At 34.3% G+C, this 21,565-nt stretch overlaps 1 protein-coding gene across 3 annotated transcripts in view; it reads left to right on the forward strand.

Moving 5' to 3' along the window:
• Nucleotides 1-8,910: 8,910 nt before the first annotated feature.
• Nucleotides 8,911-21,565, forward strand: part of LOC122405539 — a 58,881-nt gene continuing 46,226 nt past the window's right edge. Inside the window, exons 1-2 of one of the 3 annotated variants that reach the window (XM_043410391.1) lie at nt 8,911-9,123; nt 9,223-9,458. In XM_043410391.1, the coding sequence (XP_043266326.1) occupies nt 9,425-9,458 (34 nt within the window). In that variant the 5' untranslated portion in view covers nt 8,911-9,123; nt 9,223-9,424. Of the gene's footprint in view, nt 9,459-21,565 lie in introns of all 3 variants that reach the window. The other 2 variants (XM_043410393.1, XM_043410394.1) reach the window with 2 other exon arrangements.

The following is a 21,565-nucleotide window of genomic DNA, read 5'->3' on the forward strand; positions in this document are numbered from 1 at the left end:
TTTTTTATAACGAAGGTGGCCGGACACCCTGTATACCATGATTTTGTTTTCTATAAAAATTATTAAATTACTACGATTACTTTGTTATAGAATTTTCAAACATGCTTCGACATACTTGACACTAAATATTTTCAGTATTCTTTTATTTAACACCATGGGATCTGATTATTTTACTTTTGTCGAGAGTTTTTTATTGTTTTCGTAGAAGGATCATTTTCAAATTAAACCAAATTTTATTTAACCGATAATAAACGAATAAATTTAAGCGTCTATATAACACCACTAGGGGGACTATTCGCTTAATACCTGTTCCCATAGGCTCATTAAGTAATTGACTCCTATATAGGAGTAATTTTCAAACACGCATAATCGCGTCCGAAGTAATAGCTTGCTACATCAGCTTTACTGGCCGGTTCGCTAGCAGCTTGGAAAGAATCTTTTCTACTGTGAACCATTTGTTTCCATTAAAAGAACATTCTTTTGCAGTTTCTTTCAAAGAAGAAATTAACACAGGTCATTATTTTTATTATTAGTAGTATTGTCTTGTTAATACTAAAAATAAAAATATTATTATATCATCTTGTCATAAAATATATTTCTGGTTTATTATCAACAAATTGGTATTGATCTCAAACTATGGTGGAATCAACGAAAGAATAAATTTGAGAATTGCTATTACAACATCGAAAAATTATATTTAGTTGCAGGGGTCAATTACAATCATTTTTGGTGAATACACGTACCTCCGAAATCCTAACCATTTTCGAGAAAAAAATTCAGGAAGGTGCCTAAATTTTGCGACGAAAAAAAAATTTCAAACCGCCCTGAAAAAATTATTTTCGATTCCGGGGGTTAATTACAATCATTTTTGGTCAAGACACATGTACCCGAAATCTTACGCATTTTCGAGAAAAAAATTCAGGAAGGGGGAACAAAGTGGATAAAATTCAAAAATTTCAAATCGTCCTGAAAAAATTATTTCCGATTGTAGGGGTTAATTACAATCATTTTTAGTGAATACACATACTCCCGAAATCTTACGCATTTTCGAGAAAAAAATTCAGGAAGGGGGAACAAAGTGGATAAAATTCAAAAATTTCAAATCGTCCTGAAAAAATTATTTTTGATTGCAGGGGTCAATTACAATCATTATTGGTGAATACACGTACCTTCGAAATCCTAACCATTTTCGAGAAAAAAATTCAGGAAAGGGGACAAAGTGGATAAAATTCAAAAATTTCAAATCGTTCTGAAAAAATTATATTCGATTTTGGGGGTCAATTACAATAACTTTTGGTGAATACACGTACCCCCGAAATCCTAACCATTTTCGAGAAAAAAATTCCTAATCGAAAATATAATGTGGAGCCAGAAATGGCTACCTGAAATTTCATGCGTATGTTTAAGACATCATAACTTCTGAACGGATTAAAGGATTTTAATGTTTCCAGATGCAGACAACGCGTATTTTAGTGAAGAATATTGAGAAGTTCTAAGAATGTTCGAAATGTTATTTGTTCACCCCTTAATCGCACGATTCGTGCTTTTAAATTTTGTCAATACGTTACTTAACGTTTTATACAGTACCTATAGTCTTGCGACAAACACGATCTTTTAATTTAAGCATTCGTCACGAGAAAGCACTTTGGACGCTCACAAGATGCTACGTGCATATGAAGCACTACCTAATTGAATGTAATAGTCCAATGACGAGTTATCATGTGCTGACTTGCTCTGGCAAATTCGTCAAGGGGGAAGGAATTCGACCGTTTAAATTTTGCGCAAATATTCACATCGAATCGTGATACTTCGTATGTAGCAAAATTTTGGTTCTAAAATCGACGATTCCTCAGGCAACAATAAGTCTACATCTTCGATAGAGTTTATAGAATCATCCAGATAAAAGTAACCATTAAAAGATTTCTTTAGCGTTTCCAGGTGCTTGAAAAATTCATTTCTTTGAAACGAAAACCGATTAAGCCATGTGTATTAAAAATATGCATGCTAGACTCAAGTATAATAATCTCGTGATTATCATAAGATACAAGTATCAAATATATACAATATTTGAAGCGAATCTGATAATATTTGTTAAGATTGCAAAGATACACTGAAATAGGATCGCAAAATTATTCGAACCGTATTAGTTATACGTATGTATCTGATATTATCTTAATATTTGGTATTCTTTGAAATTCAATTACGGCGTTGAATCGTTGTTGTATGCTAGCTTTCCAGTTATTCCAAACGATTGTATATACTTTCATGAGTCGTTATGGAAAATTCCTACAATATTTAATAGATAAAGATGTATTCGAAGTTATTCGAACAATGCCGGAGTCTGCATTTCCTCGAGACGTGCCTAGGGCAATTAAACCATGCTCGATTTCTAATTCCTTCGAAACAGGTTTACGTTTATAAACATATAGAGGGTATCACGAACATATTCGGGCACCATTGCATTATTAATTAATAATTATGTATTTTAATTAAACAAATAAAATGTTCAATACTACGCTATTGTATGCTTTCCAGTTTACGAAAATGCAATAATCTATTATCTATGATTGTTCAAATGATAAGAAAGAAATGCAAAAATAGCTAATTTCGAACAAAGTAAACTTGTAAAAGAAAATAAAAGTTCTTAGTTACGATTCTATATTTTGTGAGAAAGTTTTGTTGTCCAACATGTTGCAAGCGTGTTGATACGTTTTAAATCATTTTTTTTTTTCTTGAATAATCAACGTTTATAAGCCATGTTTCTTTAAGACGTTTTTTAACACTTCACTTTAATTTATGGGAATTTTTCAAATGTTTTAATTTATTTAATTTTATAAGTTTTTGATAGTCTCCGAGTCAGGGGATCGTATGCAACGATTTAATAAGAATTCTTTAACAATTCGTGCTTTCTAACTTTGAAATCTTAATTTCATAAGTTTTGTACAGACAAATAATTTGAATAGAGATGTTTTATGCAGACAATCGTCCAGATAAATATTTATTAGAAATTATTCGAATAATGGCCGCATACGAGAAAACCGAGGTTTTTTCAAGCTCGTGCATTTTAAAAGTAGGCCAACAATTACCACATCTCTTAAAGAAAATAGAAATGACTAGCCTCGTTCTAACCGATAATGAGCTTATCGAAGATCGATATTTCGATTAGTCGACGTTAATAATTGAAATTAACGATACTGCCCAATTATTTCTAAGAGGCCTAAATTGTAAATGTGTATGATTTCGAAATGTAAATACACTATCGTATGCACTTTCGAATTTTCTACTTGCAAATGAAATTCAATTGTGGAACGTCAGGGTGAAAACAGCCCTTAAAACTAGACAAGCGTTTCTCCATACGTGTATAAAAATTCAATAGTTTCTTACACATTATTAAACCATTGCAATTGAATGGAATTTCTTTAAATAAAAAAACATTCCCAATCTTTGTTATTTTAAAAACTACATTCTACTTCTTGCCGTATCGAAAATCACGTGTGCAATCGCATTATAAAATCATGTTACACTTATCGGATAATGCGTTATCAGTTATCGAGTAATTTTCTTTCGTCGAACAGAAGTTGCTTCATCTTTCTTCGATCCATTGAACACGATCTTTAAAATTGTTAATAAACAAATCACTCGATATACTGAGTGCTCGGCCACCTCTGGGAAAAATTTTAATGAGGGATTGTGGAGGCCAAAATAAGACGAGAATCAGGAATACTAATTTGTTGATGGAGCCTTCGTTAAAAAGTTATTAACAATTAAATTGAAACATTTCAAATCGTTCTGGAAAAATTATTTTCGGTTGCGGGAGTCGATTACAATCATTTTTGGTCATTACACATACCCCCGAAATCCTATCCACTTTCAAGAAAAAAATTCGAGTAGGTACCGAAATTTTTAGACGAAATTGAAATATTTAAAATCATACTAAAAAAATTATATTTAGGTACAGGGGTCAATTATAATAATTTTTGGTCATTACTCATACCCCCGAAATCCTACCCATTTTCTAGAAAAAAATTCGAGAAAATGTGAAATCTTTCGAAGGAAAAAAAATTTCAAATCGTTTTGAAAAAATTATTTTCGGTTGCAGGGGTCAATTACAATCATTTTTGGTCAATAGACATACCCCCGAAATCCTGCGCATTTTCGAGAAAAAAATTCAATACTGGGTGGAATTTTAAACGTTAATAACTTTTTAACGAAGCTTCCATCAACAATTTGGTATTCTTGATTTTCGTCTTATTTTGGCCTCTAGAATCCCCCACTAAAATTTTTCCCAGAGTTGCCTGAACACCCTGTATGAATTGAAATCAATTTTTACAACAAAGCGAGCAAAAATGAACTGAAAACAGAAACGAAATAGTTTAGAATTGAAAAGTTCGTGAACAGCTTGTATCAATAAGAGTCAATAGTTTTTCTTCGAGTCCTGTCAGTGAATCTGGAATGTCCCGAATTGTCGGAATTCCCAAAATTCCTTTGTTAAAAGGTTTGGCAACCATACTGGCATAACTTGTACAGACCCAGTACCGTTTAAATATGCTAATCTACAAGGATACTATTATACATCATCGACTGGCATAGGAGGTACAGCCTCATCCCGGTTAATGCAATGTAATCTCTAAACGTAACGTTATAATGTCGCGGCGCATTAAAATACAGTCGGTCACCTTTGTATGACGTCAATTGCTCGCATAACGTCGAATGATGAAAATCACCCGGAACATGTTCTTCGACTGATTTACCAATTACCGCACAATAGGTGTTAGTTAAATACAAGTAGTCTTCTTATGCATGCATTGGAAGGTATTTCAGCATTGTCCGTCGTCGTAAAAGATCGCGAGCTGCTTCGCAAAAAAAAAAGAAAAAAAAAAAACTAATTTAGCGCGAAACGTTAGACGCACGGCCGAGGACAGAAGCGAAATATGCAAATGATAGTAAAATTTTCCATCCATATTGCATTTCGAAGATTACGGTCGTCGTTATAAGGAGCTTACCGTCTGGATCATCGAATGTGATTCATCGGTTGCTCTGCAATGACCGTGATACATCAACCGGTGTGTTACAAAAAATTATTATGTTACCAGCTAATCTGGACATTATTTAAGTGTGTCGATAGAAATGCAGATTACTTTTTAAGAAAGAAAAAAAGGGAAACGTGTTTCGTTTGGAAACAGAAATATATATTATAGATTTTATTGAATCGAACTGTTCCAATTTACCTTCTCAGTTGCAACTATTTAAACAGATTCGATTACTTGAATCGTTGCCACGTTGAACTTGTTCAACGCATTCTAAACGTTCAGACAGCGGAATTCGTTATTTTATTTTGAATAACGAATAAAAATCATGAGATTATTCGTGCACAACGAATAAAAATCATGGGATTATTCGTGAATAACAAATCGATTTTTAAAAAATATAAATTGCTGATACTTCGTTATTTAAATAAATAATGCGTCGTGATGAACGATTATTATTTAATTATTTTCGTATTATATGTGGATTATATTGAATTTATTTGAATAAATATTACACGAATAAAATCTTATTCGTTTAATTGTACGAACCACTATAAATATGCTTATTCGAATACACTTTCAGACAGCAACAGCGATTCATTTCCAATATTTTCAAAAAGCGTGATTGTTTGAGCAATTAAAGGATCGTCGATGTTTGAAATTGCAAGAACAAACAAGCTGATTCGTACAAAATAAACCGAACTTCTCGAGAACGATTTAAGTTTATAACTGAGCCTTAAAATTGTTTTCAGTCTAGTTTTCAAGGAGGCTCGAAATAGAAAACGGTTGTTTATTTGAAGACAAATTTTACTACCGATAAATGACATCTGTCACTGACTATAAATACAATGTGACGTACAGTATATTCGTGCATGTTCAGAATCGATTGACTCCAAAAGTTGGGTACCGTTACGAATGCTCAAGTTGCCGAGCGTATGCTTAATAGCTTTCATATTCTGAAAAGTGTACAAAGCACGCACGCGATGATGTTTTGTAAGAGATCGAAATGCAAATCAAAAGGCAAGAAAATTTCGTAATTACCTCGAAACGAAACATACGTATCGTGCTAATTAATTAGCGAGAACAAATAATTATTCGTGTTATTGTGCAGAGTATACGTTAACGGATTTGAAATTGAACGAGAGAATGATGAATATCAATGTATAAAGTTAAAAATAATTCGTTGTGTATAAAGTCAATTGCTTATGTAATCGGTTCATATTAATATCATTTTATTAAGAATTGATTCTTCCATCTTATAAATAATTTAATTCGAATAGAAATTCATGGATTATACGTAATAATTAGAATTATTGTATTAGCACTATGTTTTATTCAATTTCTAATAGTTTCTCTAAGATTCATAATTTCTAAGATATCATTCGATCGTTGTTTCATATTTCAGTGAATTGATATTATATTAGGCGTGTATAACGTTATCAATTGTTCTCGAATCAGTGAAAACGCATCTTAAAATGAAAGATGGATGGCGTATGAACGTTCCTTGCGAGAAAGCTCAAAGATTCTTGTGGTATCGGCTGTTTACGCGAATTCTATCGGTCCGAGTGATGAAATGTTGCGTTGAAATCGTTTACCAAATACACGTTTTACCACCCGCTAAGGTCTCTCGCGCTGATAATCGTCATCGTCGACTGCATATTTTCGCTATTATTTACGCAATCTTGACACGTATCTCAATACATCGCGCTCGTATGATATCACTCCGACGCAAGTGAACGTTTAACGTACAAGGGAAAATTCCCAATTCAGAAATTTGAAAAAAAAGATTCCCCGTCCGGTGCAGAGTCGAACAGAAATTTTCGTTTCGTTCTAACAAGATAGAGTGAATTTAAAGCGAACAAGTATCTATACGCAAAATGATTCGTACGACGGAAACCAAGAAGCAGAAAACATCGGTGGCGTCTGGAAAAGAATTAATGGATTCGTGTATGTTGTTGATAAAACGTTCCAAGTTAGATCTGAATTACTTTCGCGATACATTGATCCGATTGCTTCTTCAATTAGCAACTGAAACTCAAAACATGGAGGAAGACAACATAAATTATGTAAATACGATTACAATTATCTGTCAAGGATAAAAATTCTTAAAATAGATGCGACGAACGACAAAGGGGCATTTTTTGATCGGACTGTTTTGCATAAAATTATCAAAGAATTGTTCGCCGCTTCTGTAAGAGATCCATTGCAACGCACCAATTGGAATAATTAAAAAATTCCTTCCTTTCGACGACGTTTTCCGTGTATTTCTTGTAATAATATTTGTCTTACGCCTGAAACGTGCAATTTTGTTGATTTGCGTCGGAGTGACCTGATTGTTTTGTAAATATGTTAGCGTCAAATAACGTTACTTCATCCATTCTATTTTTCTATTTACTATATAAACAATAAAACAAGGAAAACCCAAAGAAGCGAAAGTAAATTTACCGCGGTTAAATATTTGTTTCAAAAGTTCTACATTTAACAGATTCATACTTACGAACGATTCTTGTTATTGATATGCACATACAGCAAAGATCAAAGTAATTATATCACGAATAATTTAAATAATTTAAATAAATTTCAATCTTACGCTGGCAAATTTGTTACAGAAAACGTTGTACGAGTCTTCTTCGTTACCACGAACGGCAAAAATAAAATTCAACGCTACCAACACGATTTTTCCCCATTTTATAGAAGATAAACCTCCAGCATTATTCTCAAAAACAAATGTAATTAACTTGCAAGCGTTCATTATGTCTAACGGTGTTCATATCTTGCAGAAGTTAGACGCATAGTTTGTGACGTTTGAGTATTGTCAGCCACTCTGAAACTATCGAGGTTAACGGTCATCAGTAAACTCTTTTCAGCGCTGCAAGACTTAAGCTCCGTGTTTTGCAACCGTATTTATCTCTATCGCGCTTAATTGTCAAGCCTTGGATGATTATACGGAGAGTTTGCATACCAACAGATTTCAATTCTTAATATTCGCTTGATCTAGAGGTTGCACACCTAGTTCAACGAAGTTATTAAAAACTCGGTGCGTAATTGCTTCTTTGGAAGGCTTAGCCTTGATTTATTTTCAAGACTTTTGCAAGGACAAGTATTGCTCTAAAAAATTGATTTTTTGCCCTGTTCTAAAAAAAAAATTTTTTGCAATTGCTCTAAGCGCAAACTTAACAAATGAGGTGCAAGTCCGATCTTGTAACCCCCCCATAGTGTACCTTGGGTCATTCCAATTACATTACTTAAGGGGTATTTTTCTGTAACGATTCTAAAAGTGTCTCGTATCAAAAAATGAAGAACTTTCTTAACGTTGGATAATGCACGCTGGTATTGAAACTGTTTTCAAGAGCGGGATGCCCCCTTGAGCAAATGTCATAAACGTAAGTACGCGTGTCGAACAGTCCGTCGCGCGAGTGTGTATAGTACGGGGCTGCCTTTGGACATATTTGACCGCGTGCACGTGCACACACACTTTCTAGGTAAGCGCGTTGGTCTGCTTTCTAAATTTTTGTACGAAGACCGTTTCTGTGCCTCCGTTAAGCTCGACCACGATAAATACGTATCTTCTCGTTGTGTTGACGCGTTGCGTCTGATAACGATCTAATCGAAAACATTGTTCGTTCTTGACGCGTGACGAACTCTACATAAGAGAAGGAGTACGTTCGATCCTCTCATAATCGTAACGCGTTCCCCGCGATACCTGTTCGACCGAGTATCGGCAACAGGTGCACATCAATGATTTCGATCAGTGCCCGTGTCCCGCTGTAGGTACTCCCTCGGGAAAGAAATACGCTCGGCGTAAATGAGAAAGGACGAAAGTAGGGGCAGAAGAGGTAGGAGAGGTGAGAGGGGCGGAACAAAGTGGAGAGGGAACGGGAGCATTCTCGGTTCAGTCAGTCCAGCGAAGTCCGTTGAAGGTGAAAAGTCTGTTTTTCTCTCTTTCTCCCTCTGCTCGGTTGTCGCGAACGAGTCTTTACGACCGCCTTGCCCGTTACTTTTACGCGTAAACACGCGTAGTCGCGTGCTGGTGTTCCGAATAGTTCGAAACAGTGCGTGTTAGTGCGTGTTGAACGAAGCTTTAGAACGTACGGAGGTAACACGCTGGGTGTCCGGGGCTGGCGTGCGAGTTTCCAAACTAAACCGAACGTAACCGCGAAGTAAAATCGTACCGATGAGATCGTTCGCGATTAAGTGTGTTTCAGAGTCGAAAACTTGATTAGCTGTCGCCATCTTCTTTCACCGTTGACATCTCCGCGCGCATATGAGACTTTTCCATCGTTCGCAGCGCACGGGATCGTCGTTTCGTTGCATCTATGTGTCCCCACAGTGCGATCGGTTTTTGCCATCGCGCTGACACACAATAGCCAGCTCGATTCCGCCAATTGCAGCCTACTATGTTGGAATTCTCGATACAGCATGCCGAAGTCGGTAGGTAACACATTTTACGTACAGTGTACGCGCGTACAGAGAATCGCGTGCGCCTTTAAGAAAGTGCTTTCTCGTTTATTCGTCTTTTGTAACTCGCGGTCTAACATTTGAAGGTCAGTCTGTCACCTATGCATAAATACTGCGAGTGTAGTGCAACGAGCTGGCAAAGAATGCCCACGAGCGATGCTCACGGTGCAAGAGAAATCCGTGTTTTCGCCCGTGGGAAGCGGTTTCACGATATCGATGCTTAATTTGTCGTTAGTTACCGCGACTCGAATCTTTTATTTTCTTTCCATCGATTTCGATCGCCGTGCGTCGGGATTCCGTTCGATGCATTTACTCCGGCGTTCTCTCGCCACGCTCGTCCTGTTTTCCTTCGAGCACGCTGTTTTGTTGCGATCACGCGAGCGCCCAATCCTTCGTCAGATAGTTTGGATCACGTTTTCCGCGTTATCGCGGACACGATTTAATCTGGTTACGCGCGAGAAACGTACAATTTGATAGCACTTGTAACGATCGTTATCGGATCGATTCAAAATTTCCAGTCTCTTCGCTTTCATTCAAACGTCGGGACGCTTTTGAGACGATCCAAGTCGGCCATGCGGCGCAAACATTGATGAATGAAATTCAATTGTTGGTTGTGACGAGCAAAGCCAATAAAAGACGACCATTCAAGTTTTAAAGTTTCAGATCAGATCGAATAGACATCGTGTCATTTATTGTTCGAATAAAACTTTACCCATCTCGTGATAGAAATTAAAGCTCTTTCCTTTTTGGTACTTTCAACCTTGTTTCTGGATCCTCTTCCGAGTATACAGAACTGAAAAGCTTGTCTACGGAAATTCTAAAGGAAATACGTAATGTAAAATCGTAGACGCAGGTAACAAAGGCAAGATTGTTGCGAAAAAGTTACTTACTATTGATAAAATGAGTTTACAGATAAGATTTCACGTGTCATGAAATATTGTGCCAAGAAATTTGTTTAAATCGTATCTATAGGTAGGTTTCTTTGAAAATTATCGTTCGTAACGAAACATTTATTTTTTTTTTTCTTTTTCCTTTTAAGCGAAACATTGAACACGATTATCTTTCTATTATGTAAAGGCAATTGTTACGAGCAAACTGAAAGGTAATGGAGGTTAGAAGAGCAAGTTAAGGATGGAGGATAATTTTTTTTTTTCTTTTTCTTTTTAAGCGAAACATTGAACACGATTATCTTTCTATTATGTAAAAGTCAATTGTTACGAGCAAACTGAAAGGTAACGAAGGTTAGAAGAGCAAGTTAAGGATGGAGGATAAAGCCTCATGACTACCGGTATTGTTCGATACACCGTCTCCGGATTAAAATATTACATAATAGGTATCGTACCGTTCTAAGAGTATTCTACGTGGTTAGCGTTTTACAACGTTTACACATCTGTTCATTTCAATATTTCGTATCTCAGACACCACATTCCTTCTTTCGTTTGCTCTTTCAACGTTCCTAACCTCTTCAGCTTGATCTGAACAAATGACTCATACATAACAGCGAGATAACCGTGATCGATTTCTTGTTTGAAAAATAAGAACAATTCATGCGAATCACCTAAATCAGAACCTATGCGCAAAACTTTATCTATCAATTGCTTTTATCAACAGCTAATGTAATTTTTCCACGATTAATTAAAGCAATTGTTTGTCATTGTTTACCAGACTTTGTATTATTTTCTTGTCTTTATAATTTCTATATATATATTTGTTTAATTCTGCGCATTTCGAAGAGGATTCGCAACTAGAGCTGAAACATTAAACGGAATAAGGAATTTCTCTACAGTTTCGGATTTACTCTTACAAGTACCGATGATAAAAAAAAAACTTTCCTTCCACACACATCGATTTGTGAAAATTGGAGCAAGAAAATTAACCTGATTAAACGTCTGAAATAATTTCAACCGCATCCTATAAACTATCATTTATCATAAAGTTGTTTGCCAGAGATCGCCTAAAAGTATGGTCAATTATGCGCTTACGCGCTTTTTTTATTGTTATTCGATGCTAATTTAAAATAAATGCTTTCAGACTTATCATTTCGGTATTATTTTTAAGGTAATAATTATTTAAACGGCGGAATATTTTCATAAATATATTAATAAAACCTTTTATGGTATGCAAATTTGTTAATGTTAATTTTTTTTATTAGTCAAAAAAAAAATTCGAAATTTTCTTGGTTACCACGAAACTAATAAACAACTTTCCATTCGTTCTTTGTTCGAACGCTTATTTGAGTGATTGAATTATCAAATGAACGTTGCCAATAAACAGCTAAATGGTGTTTTTATTAAACATCCGTTGTTCGAATAAAATTTCGCGCGTCTCTGCATTCGATATTATTTCTGCTCACAAACATGAAATATGGAATACCGTTTGTTCTTATAAAATGAAAAAATACAATCGTATAGACTCGCTCGTTAATCGTAAAAATACAAGCGTTCGATTTTCAAATAATGCTTTCTCCTTTTTTCGTCGTGTTGGGAAAATATAAATTCTAATGAAATTGATGTTTACGCGAAAGGATAAGATGCTCAGGGCGTGTCCCGAAAACACGACGAGGTTGTAACGACGTAACAGTTGATTAGTCTATCAATTTTTAAAAGCGATACGCACTATCTATGAAAATACAGTTATTTCTGAATTCATCAAGGCTCTTCCCTTTCCTTGACGCGTACACTGTTCCACGCAAATAATTCAATGGATCAGGTCATTGAGCAATGCAGCTTCTTTCGCTATCTATGAATGGACAATTTTTTGTTCGCGATTAATTACGTTTGTATTAACAATAAGTGAAGCTGAATAAGAGGATGCACATAGGGTTAGAAATATTGGTCATCTTGAATATTTCCAAGGAATAGATCGTAAATTTGTAAACAATTAACCACTCCAAGGGGTGAATAATATTTGTTTGTTAAGCAAACATTGTTATTACAACGTTGGACGTGTTATATCGTTGAAAAATTTGATTTATTGACAATTGTGTTTTATTTAACATTTATGTAGCATGTTGAATGTAACAAATTGAGCGGCCAGAGGTGGGCAGAATTCTTATCTGGATAAAATATAGATAAACATTATCGAATAACGAATAAAAGATAAAGATAAATGTTAGTTGTGAAATAAAAATAAAAATTTCAATTATACAGGGTGTTCCCTGGGAAAACTTTTAATGAGAGATTCTAGAGGCCAAAATAAGACGAAAATCAAGGATATTAATTTGTTGATGGAGGCTTCGTTTAAATGTTAGAGAAACATTTCTGGCCACACAGTATATTTTCGGAAAACAATTTTTTTCTCGAAAATGCGTAGGATTTTGGGGTTATATGTATTCACCAAAAATGGTTGTAATTGACCCCCGCAACGAAAAATAATTTTTTTAGAACGATTTGAAATTTTTTTTTCGTCGTAAAATTTCAACACCTACTCGAATTTTGTTCTCGAAAGTGCGTAGGATTTCGAGGGTATGTCTATTCACCGAAAATGACTGTAATTGACCTCTGCAACCGAAAATAATTTTTTCAAAACAATTTGAAATTTTTTAGTTTCATCGAAAAATTTCATACCTTCTCGAATTTTTTTCTAGAAAATGGGTAGGATTTCGGGTGTATGTCTATTCACCAAAAATGCTTACAATTGAGCCCTGTAATTAAATATAATTTTTTTAGTATGATTTGAAATCTTTAGTTTCGTCTAAAAATTTCAGTACCTACTCGAATTTTTTTCTCGAAAATGTGTAGGATTTCAAGGTTATGTGTATTCACCAAAAATGATTGTAATTTACCCCCACAGCCGAAAATAATTTTGCCAAAATGATTTGAAATTTTTTAACTTAATTTTTTAATAACTTTTTAACGAAGCCTCAATCAACAAATTGATATTGTTGACTTTCATCTTATTTTGGCCTCTAGAATGTCCTATTAAAATTTTTCCCAAGGTTGTTCGAACACCCTGTATAAGAAAAATATGCAAAAAGGCCTGGTCTCTGGTTTAAATATTGTTTTATTGACTTGTTTACATTTATAATTGCACTTTTATGTTACGTCACAGTTTTGTTTGCAATTTATCTACTTTAGATTGTAATTTCCGTGTTATCGATCGATGAAGAGAACTTGGAATGGTTTTAAATCAGGCGAACGATGCGACCAGGGTGTGGAACTTGGTGTGCCAAACCATTTTTCTCGATACATAGGTTCCCGTTACGTATTGTGTCACCATACGGACGTATGGTGTCGCATTTATTACGGGATTTTGTGAAAGACGCATTGTTTTCGCGGCCTTTTGTGTCGATCGATGGATCGAAAGTTGGAATGAAAACGAATCGCGCGGGCATAACTGCTACGCAACATAAAAGATTGAATTTATATAAAAAAAAGTGTATGCTCTATGATATCGTCAAGAACTAAGCATGAATTTAAACAAAAATTTGATAATTTCTATTCTTTCGATCATTTCCAGTAAACAAAATTCGTCGTTTTTCTTCTAACATAAAAGTCTTATTTAATTAATAGACCAAATTTAATATTAAGTGTTCAAATGAAATAACAATTTAAAAATTTTTGAGAAGGAGACCAGCAACAATATTTAATCTTTTATATAAAAAGTCGGTGAAGCAATTAACGCGTTGTACTTTATTTAGACCGAGACAAAATGGAGCCTGAACGCTCCATCGGAATCCAAAACGGGGTAAAGAACATTTTTAAATTCGATCTTATTTTATTTAGATAACAAAACCAACACGTTACATAACGCGGGAGAATTTCCAACCGTAAACAACAATTTAAAAATAATACACGTATCTACATCTAATCTAATAAATATTCTTGTTACTTCATTCTGTGTGCTTTTTGGACCGACAAATCATATATCAGTTCGTTGTAATCAATTTTATTTCTTGTGCAATTTTTGACAAATTAAATAAATATCTTTTCAACGTGAAGATAAATAGATATACCAACAATTGTCTTTTTTATACGTATACTTTTGCATCGAATGCTTCTCCAACATTAATTTCTAATTTATTTAAATTGCAAATTTTCAAACGAACACTTTATAAATAGCGTCAAACATCTTCAAACAGGTGTCTTTTCTGCCGATGAAATAAGGCGCGAAACGGTTAATTTCTCCTCTGGTTTCTTATTGGCCGATGGTTTATAACGTTTAGCACAGTCCATGTTTGCAAATGTCCAAACTCGTTCAAACGAGTCCAGTTCAGTTTCTGAGTCAGTGCTCGGATAGTTGGAATTGGGCTTTGACTGTTCGTAAAATGACTTCACCCAGCTCCATATTTCTCCTGACTCGTGGCTGCTTTGAAAATCAGCAGTTCCTTGACCGAAATTTGTTAAACCATCTTTGGCACCGACTTACGCAAATGATGCTCCCCGTACAGCCTCATACGCGCTTTTCGTCGTTGCTTTCGTTTTAAATTCTTGCTACGAGCGGAATGTTTGAAACGCGTTTGCAGAAGCTTTATTAACGCGACATTGGAGCGAAATCTCTGCGTACATTGTTCAGTTTTATCGCTTTATTGTTACGAATCTCGGAAACGATCATCACTTTTACGATGGTCTGAGCGTAGTTTGAATTCGACGCGCACAGCAGTCGTTTTTAACCTGTGGATTTGCTTAAAATTAATATGAATACTAATTTTAACTTTTCAGTGGTTCGAAATTATAAGCTTCCTTGACCAAATCAATCTTGAAAATGTTGACAAAGCTAGAATTGTAGTTGTGATATTAAAAATAAAATCTTGTGTAAAATAAATTCTAAAAAATAAGAAATTATACGAAGCTTCGATTCTTTTCTAATATTGAATTATTAAAATATAAATGTTCGAAGAACGTTGATTTAACTGATTTTGAGAATGAGAGCCTGAGCGAAAGAATAGTTTACGAACCACTGATGCAGAGCATATCTTGATTCAGTGAGTGAAAAAAATTGGGGGTTTTCGAGTCGCGTAATTACGCATTCAATGATGATATGCTTTATTATTCTCTCTACCTGATAAGAATACGATCCATCGCATAGACGTTGCTACATTCTTTGGTGGAAATGTGTTTGTCCGATCGAGTGTCGAAACGATGTTTACAACGAATTTACAAGTTATCGCATTTCCTCCGCGTAAATACGTCTTGGTGAAATATGTCCAAGCCAATTTATAACCGAGCGATTAGAACTGTGGACAATGTTTTGTACTGTGAAACACTTTTCGCAACAAAGTTTGTGGTATCTCAAACAAGGCCATCGTTTCTTCACGTTTAACGAACAAATTTATTCCGTCGTTGCCACATTTTGAGCGTAACAAAATAGAACAATATCACATGAATTTTTGTACCATATGATTTTTGACGAATTTCTAACTTTATTTTTTGTTGTTCGAATCCTCTATATTCGTATGAAATATGTGTGTTTGGGTCTGTTTTATGGAAGATGTAGTCACGTGTGATGTTTGTACGACCAGTTTTTAATGTGAACTGGAACTCTCGAGTGACAAAAATGTTGTTCGATCGTGGGAAATATGATTGCGATCGGTTTTCTTCCGCGTGCAGTAGGACCTCGGTAAATGCAACCTTGATAATTGAGAACCTCGTTCCTTGCACTGTGTTGACACGTGGTGGGGATAGTCGCTTAACAGCGAGTAAAACGAAAGGTGGGAGAGACAGGTAGTAGTATCAGGGATGGGCACACTCGATTGATTTTATAATTGAAATACATCTAAAAATACTGAATATACAGTGAGTCATAAAAGTATGTTCGCTGCATCGTCTGTGTACTTTAAATGGTTGACATTTTCTTCTTCTTTTTTTAGGATAAATTCATCATTAGATCCTTGTTGACAGAAGTACACACACGCATCAATTAAGATCTCCATTGACAAACACTTTTTTGTTACACAATGATCAACCAGGAATAGAAATTTAAATGAGTTGTAAAGGAACTAACGATCACAAAAGTGTTTATACTCGCGTGATGGATACCGAAGACAAATAGATTGTGTCACCTTTTGATTTAAGTGCATTTTTCAATCTTCATATTGTTAAAGAAACTCTGATACCTTTGATTGTAATAGTAACGATACTGTTTTTAGATATCGGTTGGAATTTTAATTGATGCAATGAGATTTTAGTAATTATGAAATGATTTTGAAATCCTAAAGGAAGACCAAAATATTTTACATTTTTTTTTTTTACAATAAAGTTGTACACTGTACATACAGGGTGTTCGGCCACCCCTAAATTCAATAATTTCAAATCGTTCCGGAAAAATTATTTTCGATTGCGGGGGTCAATTACAATCATTTTTGGTCAATAGACATACTCCCGAAATCCTACTCATTTTCTAGAAAATAATTCGAGAAGGTGTGAAATTTTACAACGGGAAAAAAAAATTTCAAATCGTTTTGGAAAAATTATTTTCGATTGCAGGGGTCAATTACAATCATTTTTTGTCATTACACGTACTCCCGAAATCCTACTCATTTTCTAGAAAAAAATTCGAGGAGGTATGAAATTTTTCGATAAAATTAAAAAATTCAAATCGTTCTAGAAAAATTATTTTTAGTTGGGAGGGTCAATTACAATCATTTTTGGTGAATAGACATACTCCCGAAATCCTGCCCACTTTCTAAAAAAAATTCAAGAAGGTATGAAATTCGATAAAATTAAAAAATTTCAAATCTTTTTGGAAAAATTATTTTCGGTTGCGGGGGTCAATTACAATTATTTTTGGTCATTACACATACCCCAAAAATCCTACCCATTTTCTAGAAAAAAATTCATTAGGGGTGAAACTTTAAACGTTAATAACTTTTTAACGAAGCCTCCATCAACAAATTGGTATTCTTGATTTTCGTCTTATTTTGGCCTCTAGAATTCCCCATTAAAATTTTACCCAGGGGTGACCGTTGTTCTAAGATTTTTAACTCTTGCATATAAAAAACAATAAAAAGAGTTGATGAAAACGTATGCCCTATTTGACCCTGTCCACGACCTTGTAGCCATTTTTGTATTCCAATAATGTGCAGTTGCTTACCTTCGTAGGAAGTGCTCGAAATGGCTACCTTCGACCCAAATACAAGAAACGTCCTGCCATAAAGTTTCTCAATCTTTCAAATATTTCAGGTATCTTTTCAGAGTCAATTAACCGACTTCTCGTGCACGTCCAAGTATTTTAACAACCGGCAATGAATAAACAAATGCTTTTAACCCTGAAGCGACTACGCTCTGGTCTTTCAGGTTTGAAACGATTCCCACACATTTTCAACACGTAAACAATTCTGTAAAAATTCACCGAAATACCATAAAGTATATACATCAAGTGTATCGAGTTCAAATGTTCAAAAAAATATTAAAGAACTTTCTTATTTTACAGTACAGTAAAATCAGTATTCTGTAAAATAAAAATTTAAATTAATGACACACACAATGAATAGTAGAAAATCTTTAAAAATTAGTATAGAATAAACACTGTTCCTATCAATTTTTGCAAAATATTCAGCCACGCTTTTAAGCTGTAAAAATTATAAATGTAAAATGTTTGATAATACTTTAATGGCTACGAAGATGAAGCGATTTCTGGTAGGCAAGATTTAACAAAAAATATTATAATGTTAGTGAAACATCGAAAGTTTAATGGGAATATATATTCAGAGAATATTAAATTCAGGTGAAACTATAATCAACAAAAATGAGTTGTCTCGAAGATCCAAAGTGCTATTCTATTTTCAGATATTTCTAGAGACACTGAACTCGTATGCAAATAAATAAACATAAAATCTAAGTTTACTCGGTAGATACGATTCCAATTTGAAATGTCAGCCGCACTTAACTCGTAAACAGCAAGTCATAATAACCGGCATAATAGCCGGTCACACCAAACCGACTGATTCATGTGTTTTGAGTAATAGCCCTCGAATGGTGTGTGACCTCAACAACTCGAACGTATTAATGAATCACATAATTATTGAATACCAGAAATGCGCTCGAGAAAGAAGAAAATGAAACGTCAAGGACGACTTCATTGATTTGCACGCGATACAAAACATAATGCCACGTTCCTATTCCGGAAAATATAATTAAGCTACGTGGGAATGCAAATACGAAGGAAGGACTACGAAGCACTATATCAATTTTTATAATTGATGCGTGTGAACAAAAATTTTAATTCAAATTCAAACAAAACGTTTCATGCATTTTCATTTTACTGTATGCATTTGAATTTGTTAAATATTATACTTTTTTTTACTATTTTTATTTTAACCAAACATTGGTTAATTTACGGTTTCACATTTTTTGAAAGAAATACATTTTTTTTATAAAATGAAATAATCCATTTTGTTTTATTAAAATCATAAGACCAAAGTAGTCTCCTTAACGTTTAAATCATTTCTCGTAACGAATATAGACGTCAATCGAGTATTAACAAATACATAATTAATATAGAATTCACAGAAATTCGTCGATGATTAATGATTCCTTAACAAGTAGAAAACACGCAGAAAATCTGATCGATGATAATTATTTTGTAATTACCGGTGAGAACACAGGTACACAAGCCTGTACATAGTAATCGTCGTGGACTGATCGAAAACAAAACAACAATTGTCCTTGAATATCATAGTTGAAATTCCAATCGATGCTCCGTGGATTCTCTTTTTATTATTTATCTGTAATTTACACCTGCACATACCATATTTATTCGATCACTGTTGCTTCGTTATAATCTCATAATTCGAATTCCATTAATTTTTTTTATCGCAAATCGTACCACGTAAATATCAATATAATTTGCACAATTATCCTGTACTCGAAACAAATTCTTTGCTTTCTCTTGGTCTTGCGCAATTACCTAGGATTCGTGTTTGTCTTTCTAATCCTATGTTTGCATTTGTATTTATTATTTCGTGTCTAAAAAGAACTCAGGACCCGAGGTCGAAACGTTCGTGGCGAACGAACTGTACTTTTTATCGAAGCTTGATTTCGTTATCGTACGAGTTTCCCGCCAAAATTCTGTTTTCTGTCAAACTGTTAGAGAACTAAGTTGTTTTTTTAAATATTACAGAACGTACAGTCAGTCTCGGCTAAAATTCTAATTCGTTCCACTTTATTCTCGCGAATCACCGAGGCTGTTTAACTGTTCGAAGACTTTCTATGATCTGAAATCACCTCTCACTGGTGCCAGTGATGGATGGTGTATCGTCACTGTTAATACGTGTTTGCACGTGACATTTTGTACACGCTGTAGCGACGATAATTTAACATTAATTGTGGATTCGAGGCAAATATGTAGTTAGTCGCGAGGGCTGTGAGCCGTATAACCGGTTTTAAATCAGCAATATTAAGACGCCAGTTTCAAATCTCGTTTCTTACGTCTGGTTTCGGGCGGTATTGATTTCCTGAAAATGAACTTGTTATAACATTATACCCGCAAAGTAAGGATCCCTGTTGGTTATTACAATTAGTGCACGGACGACATTCTGAGGTGACATATTTCCAGCACTGCCCAACAAACGAGCTCTTAACACTAGGACTACCAAAATTAATCAAAATGGCCCATTCGTAATTTCTAATGAAACTTGTGAAAAATTTACTCGACTGAATTTTTGAAAATTTACCGCAATTTTCTATGAGAGAATATATAAATACTTATTTCAATTCCTTTGGTACAAATAAACACACTATAATTGTCGGTAGTTCCAGTGTTAACCTTCTTTGGGGGCGAACTATGTATTTTCTTCTATCGTTTATAAACTAATAGAAATTCTAATCGATACCAACACATGTTCGTCGAATTTGTGACGATGTTCACGTATCACGTTATTGGATAATTTTTTTTTTTTTTTTTTAGCGTTTTAGGTCACATGCGCTTTGTTGGTTATTAGTGACCACAGTTACCTAGTGGAACTGATCATATTTAGAGCAATTGATATACCTCAATGTCTTTTAAGAAGTTTAAAACTTTTTTGCAGAAGTCTAGTTCCTAGAAATTATTATTAAATTAATAATAAATTATTAGAAATTATCGCACGAACAGTTCTTTTCTAAACAGTTTCTTCGTTTAATTATTCCTTCGCGAAGAGAGTATTTCTAAAAATTATTTTGAAGTAGTTAATGTGTTTGTATTGCACAGAGTAATTGTAACAAAATAAATATGACAGAGAATGGAATATAAATGTGTTGACAAATATTACCATTGAAGATTCTTAAAGCGTGGTGAATCTAATTGCTACGATGTTTTTGAATCTCGAACGATGAGTATTATAGCGAGATAATAAAAAGTTTCTCTCGAGTACCCTTGACGGGGAAGGTTGCGAAACGATATCTTCGCGGGGAACACGATGGCGAATAAACTTACCTTGGCGATTCAGTTTTGTCTGCTAGATGTCAAAGCACTCCGTTTATATGCTACACCGGAGGTCTCTGTTTCACGTGTTCTCGAATCCACGGTTTCACGTGCGTTAACTTACCCGGCGGATATTATTCGTGGAAGCATCGCGTGGATTAAAAAACATTTATTGGAACAAACGCACGCATACAGAATGATTTACGCGTGTAAATACACACGCACCTTGGGAGATGAAAACAAACTTGCTCAAACGTCGAGGTTGCACGCGTCACAATGGAATTCCGCCATAATGGCTTTTAACAAAATTTGTTTGTCAAATTAAAACGAATAACTGCAGATATGAGGGTAAATAAATAACAATATTTTTTATTATAATCGATAGGATAAAAATAGGTATGTTGCAAATATATTTTTACAGTATTTTTTAAACTAGACTTTTTTGTTCATGTGATTTTGAATAAAGAATTACATTTTTTTTTAAATTCTTTTTTGGAGATAAGATTGAATGAAAATTAGAATATTTTGTTTATCAAAGGTTTTAAAATGGTGTATCGAAGTGTGTGCATACTTAATGGAAGATTCTAGGGGCCAAAATAAGACGAAAATAAAGAATATCAATTTCTTGACTGAGGCTTCATTAAAAATATATTAAAAAATTTCAAATCATACTAAAAAAATTATATTTAGTTACAGGGGTTAATTGCAAGCATTTTTGGTCAATAGACATACCCAGAATT

The sequence above is a fragment of the Colletes gigas genome, unplaced genomic scaffold (assembly GCF_013123115.1).
Source record: "Colletes gigas isolate AHSC1104 unplaced genomic scaffold, ASM1312311v1 Colletes_gigas_Sc00004, whole genome shotgun sequence".
Lineage (NCBI taxonomy): Eukaryota > Metazoa > Arthropoda > Insecta > Hymenoptera > Colletidae > Colletes > Colletes gigas.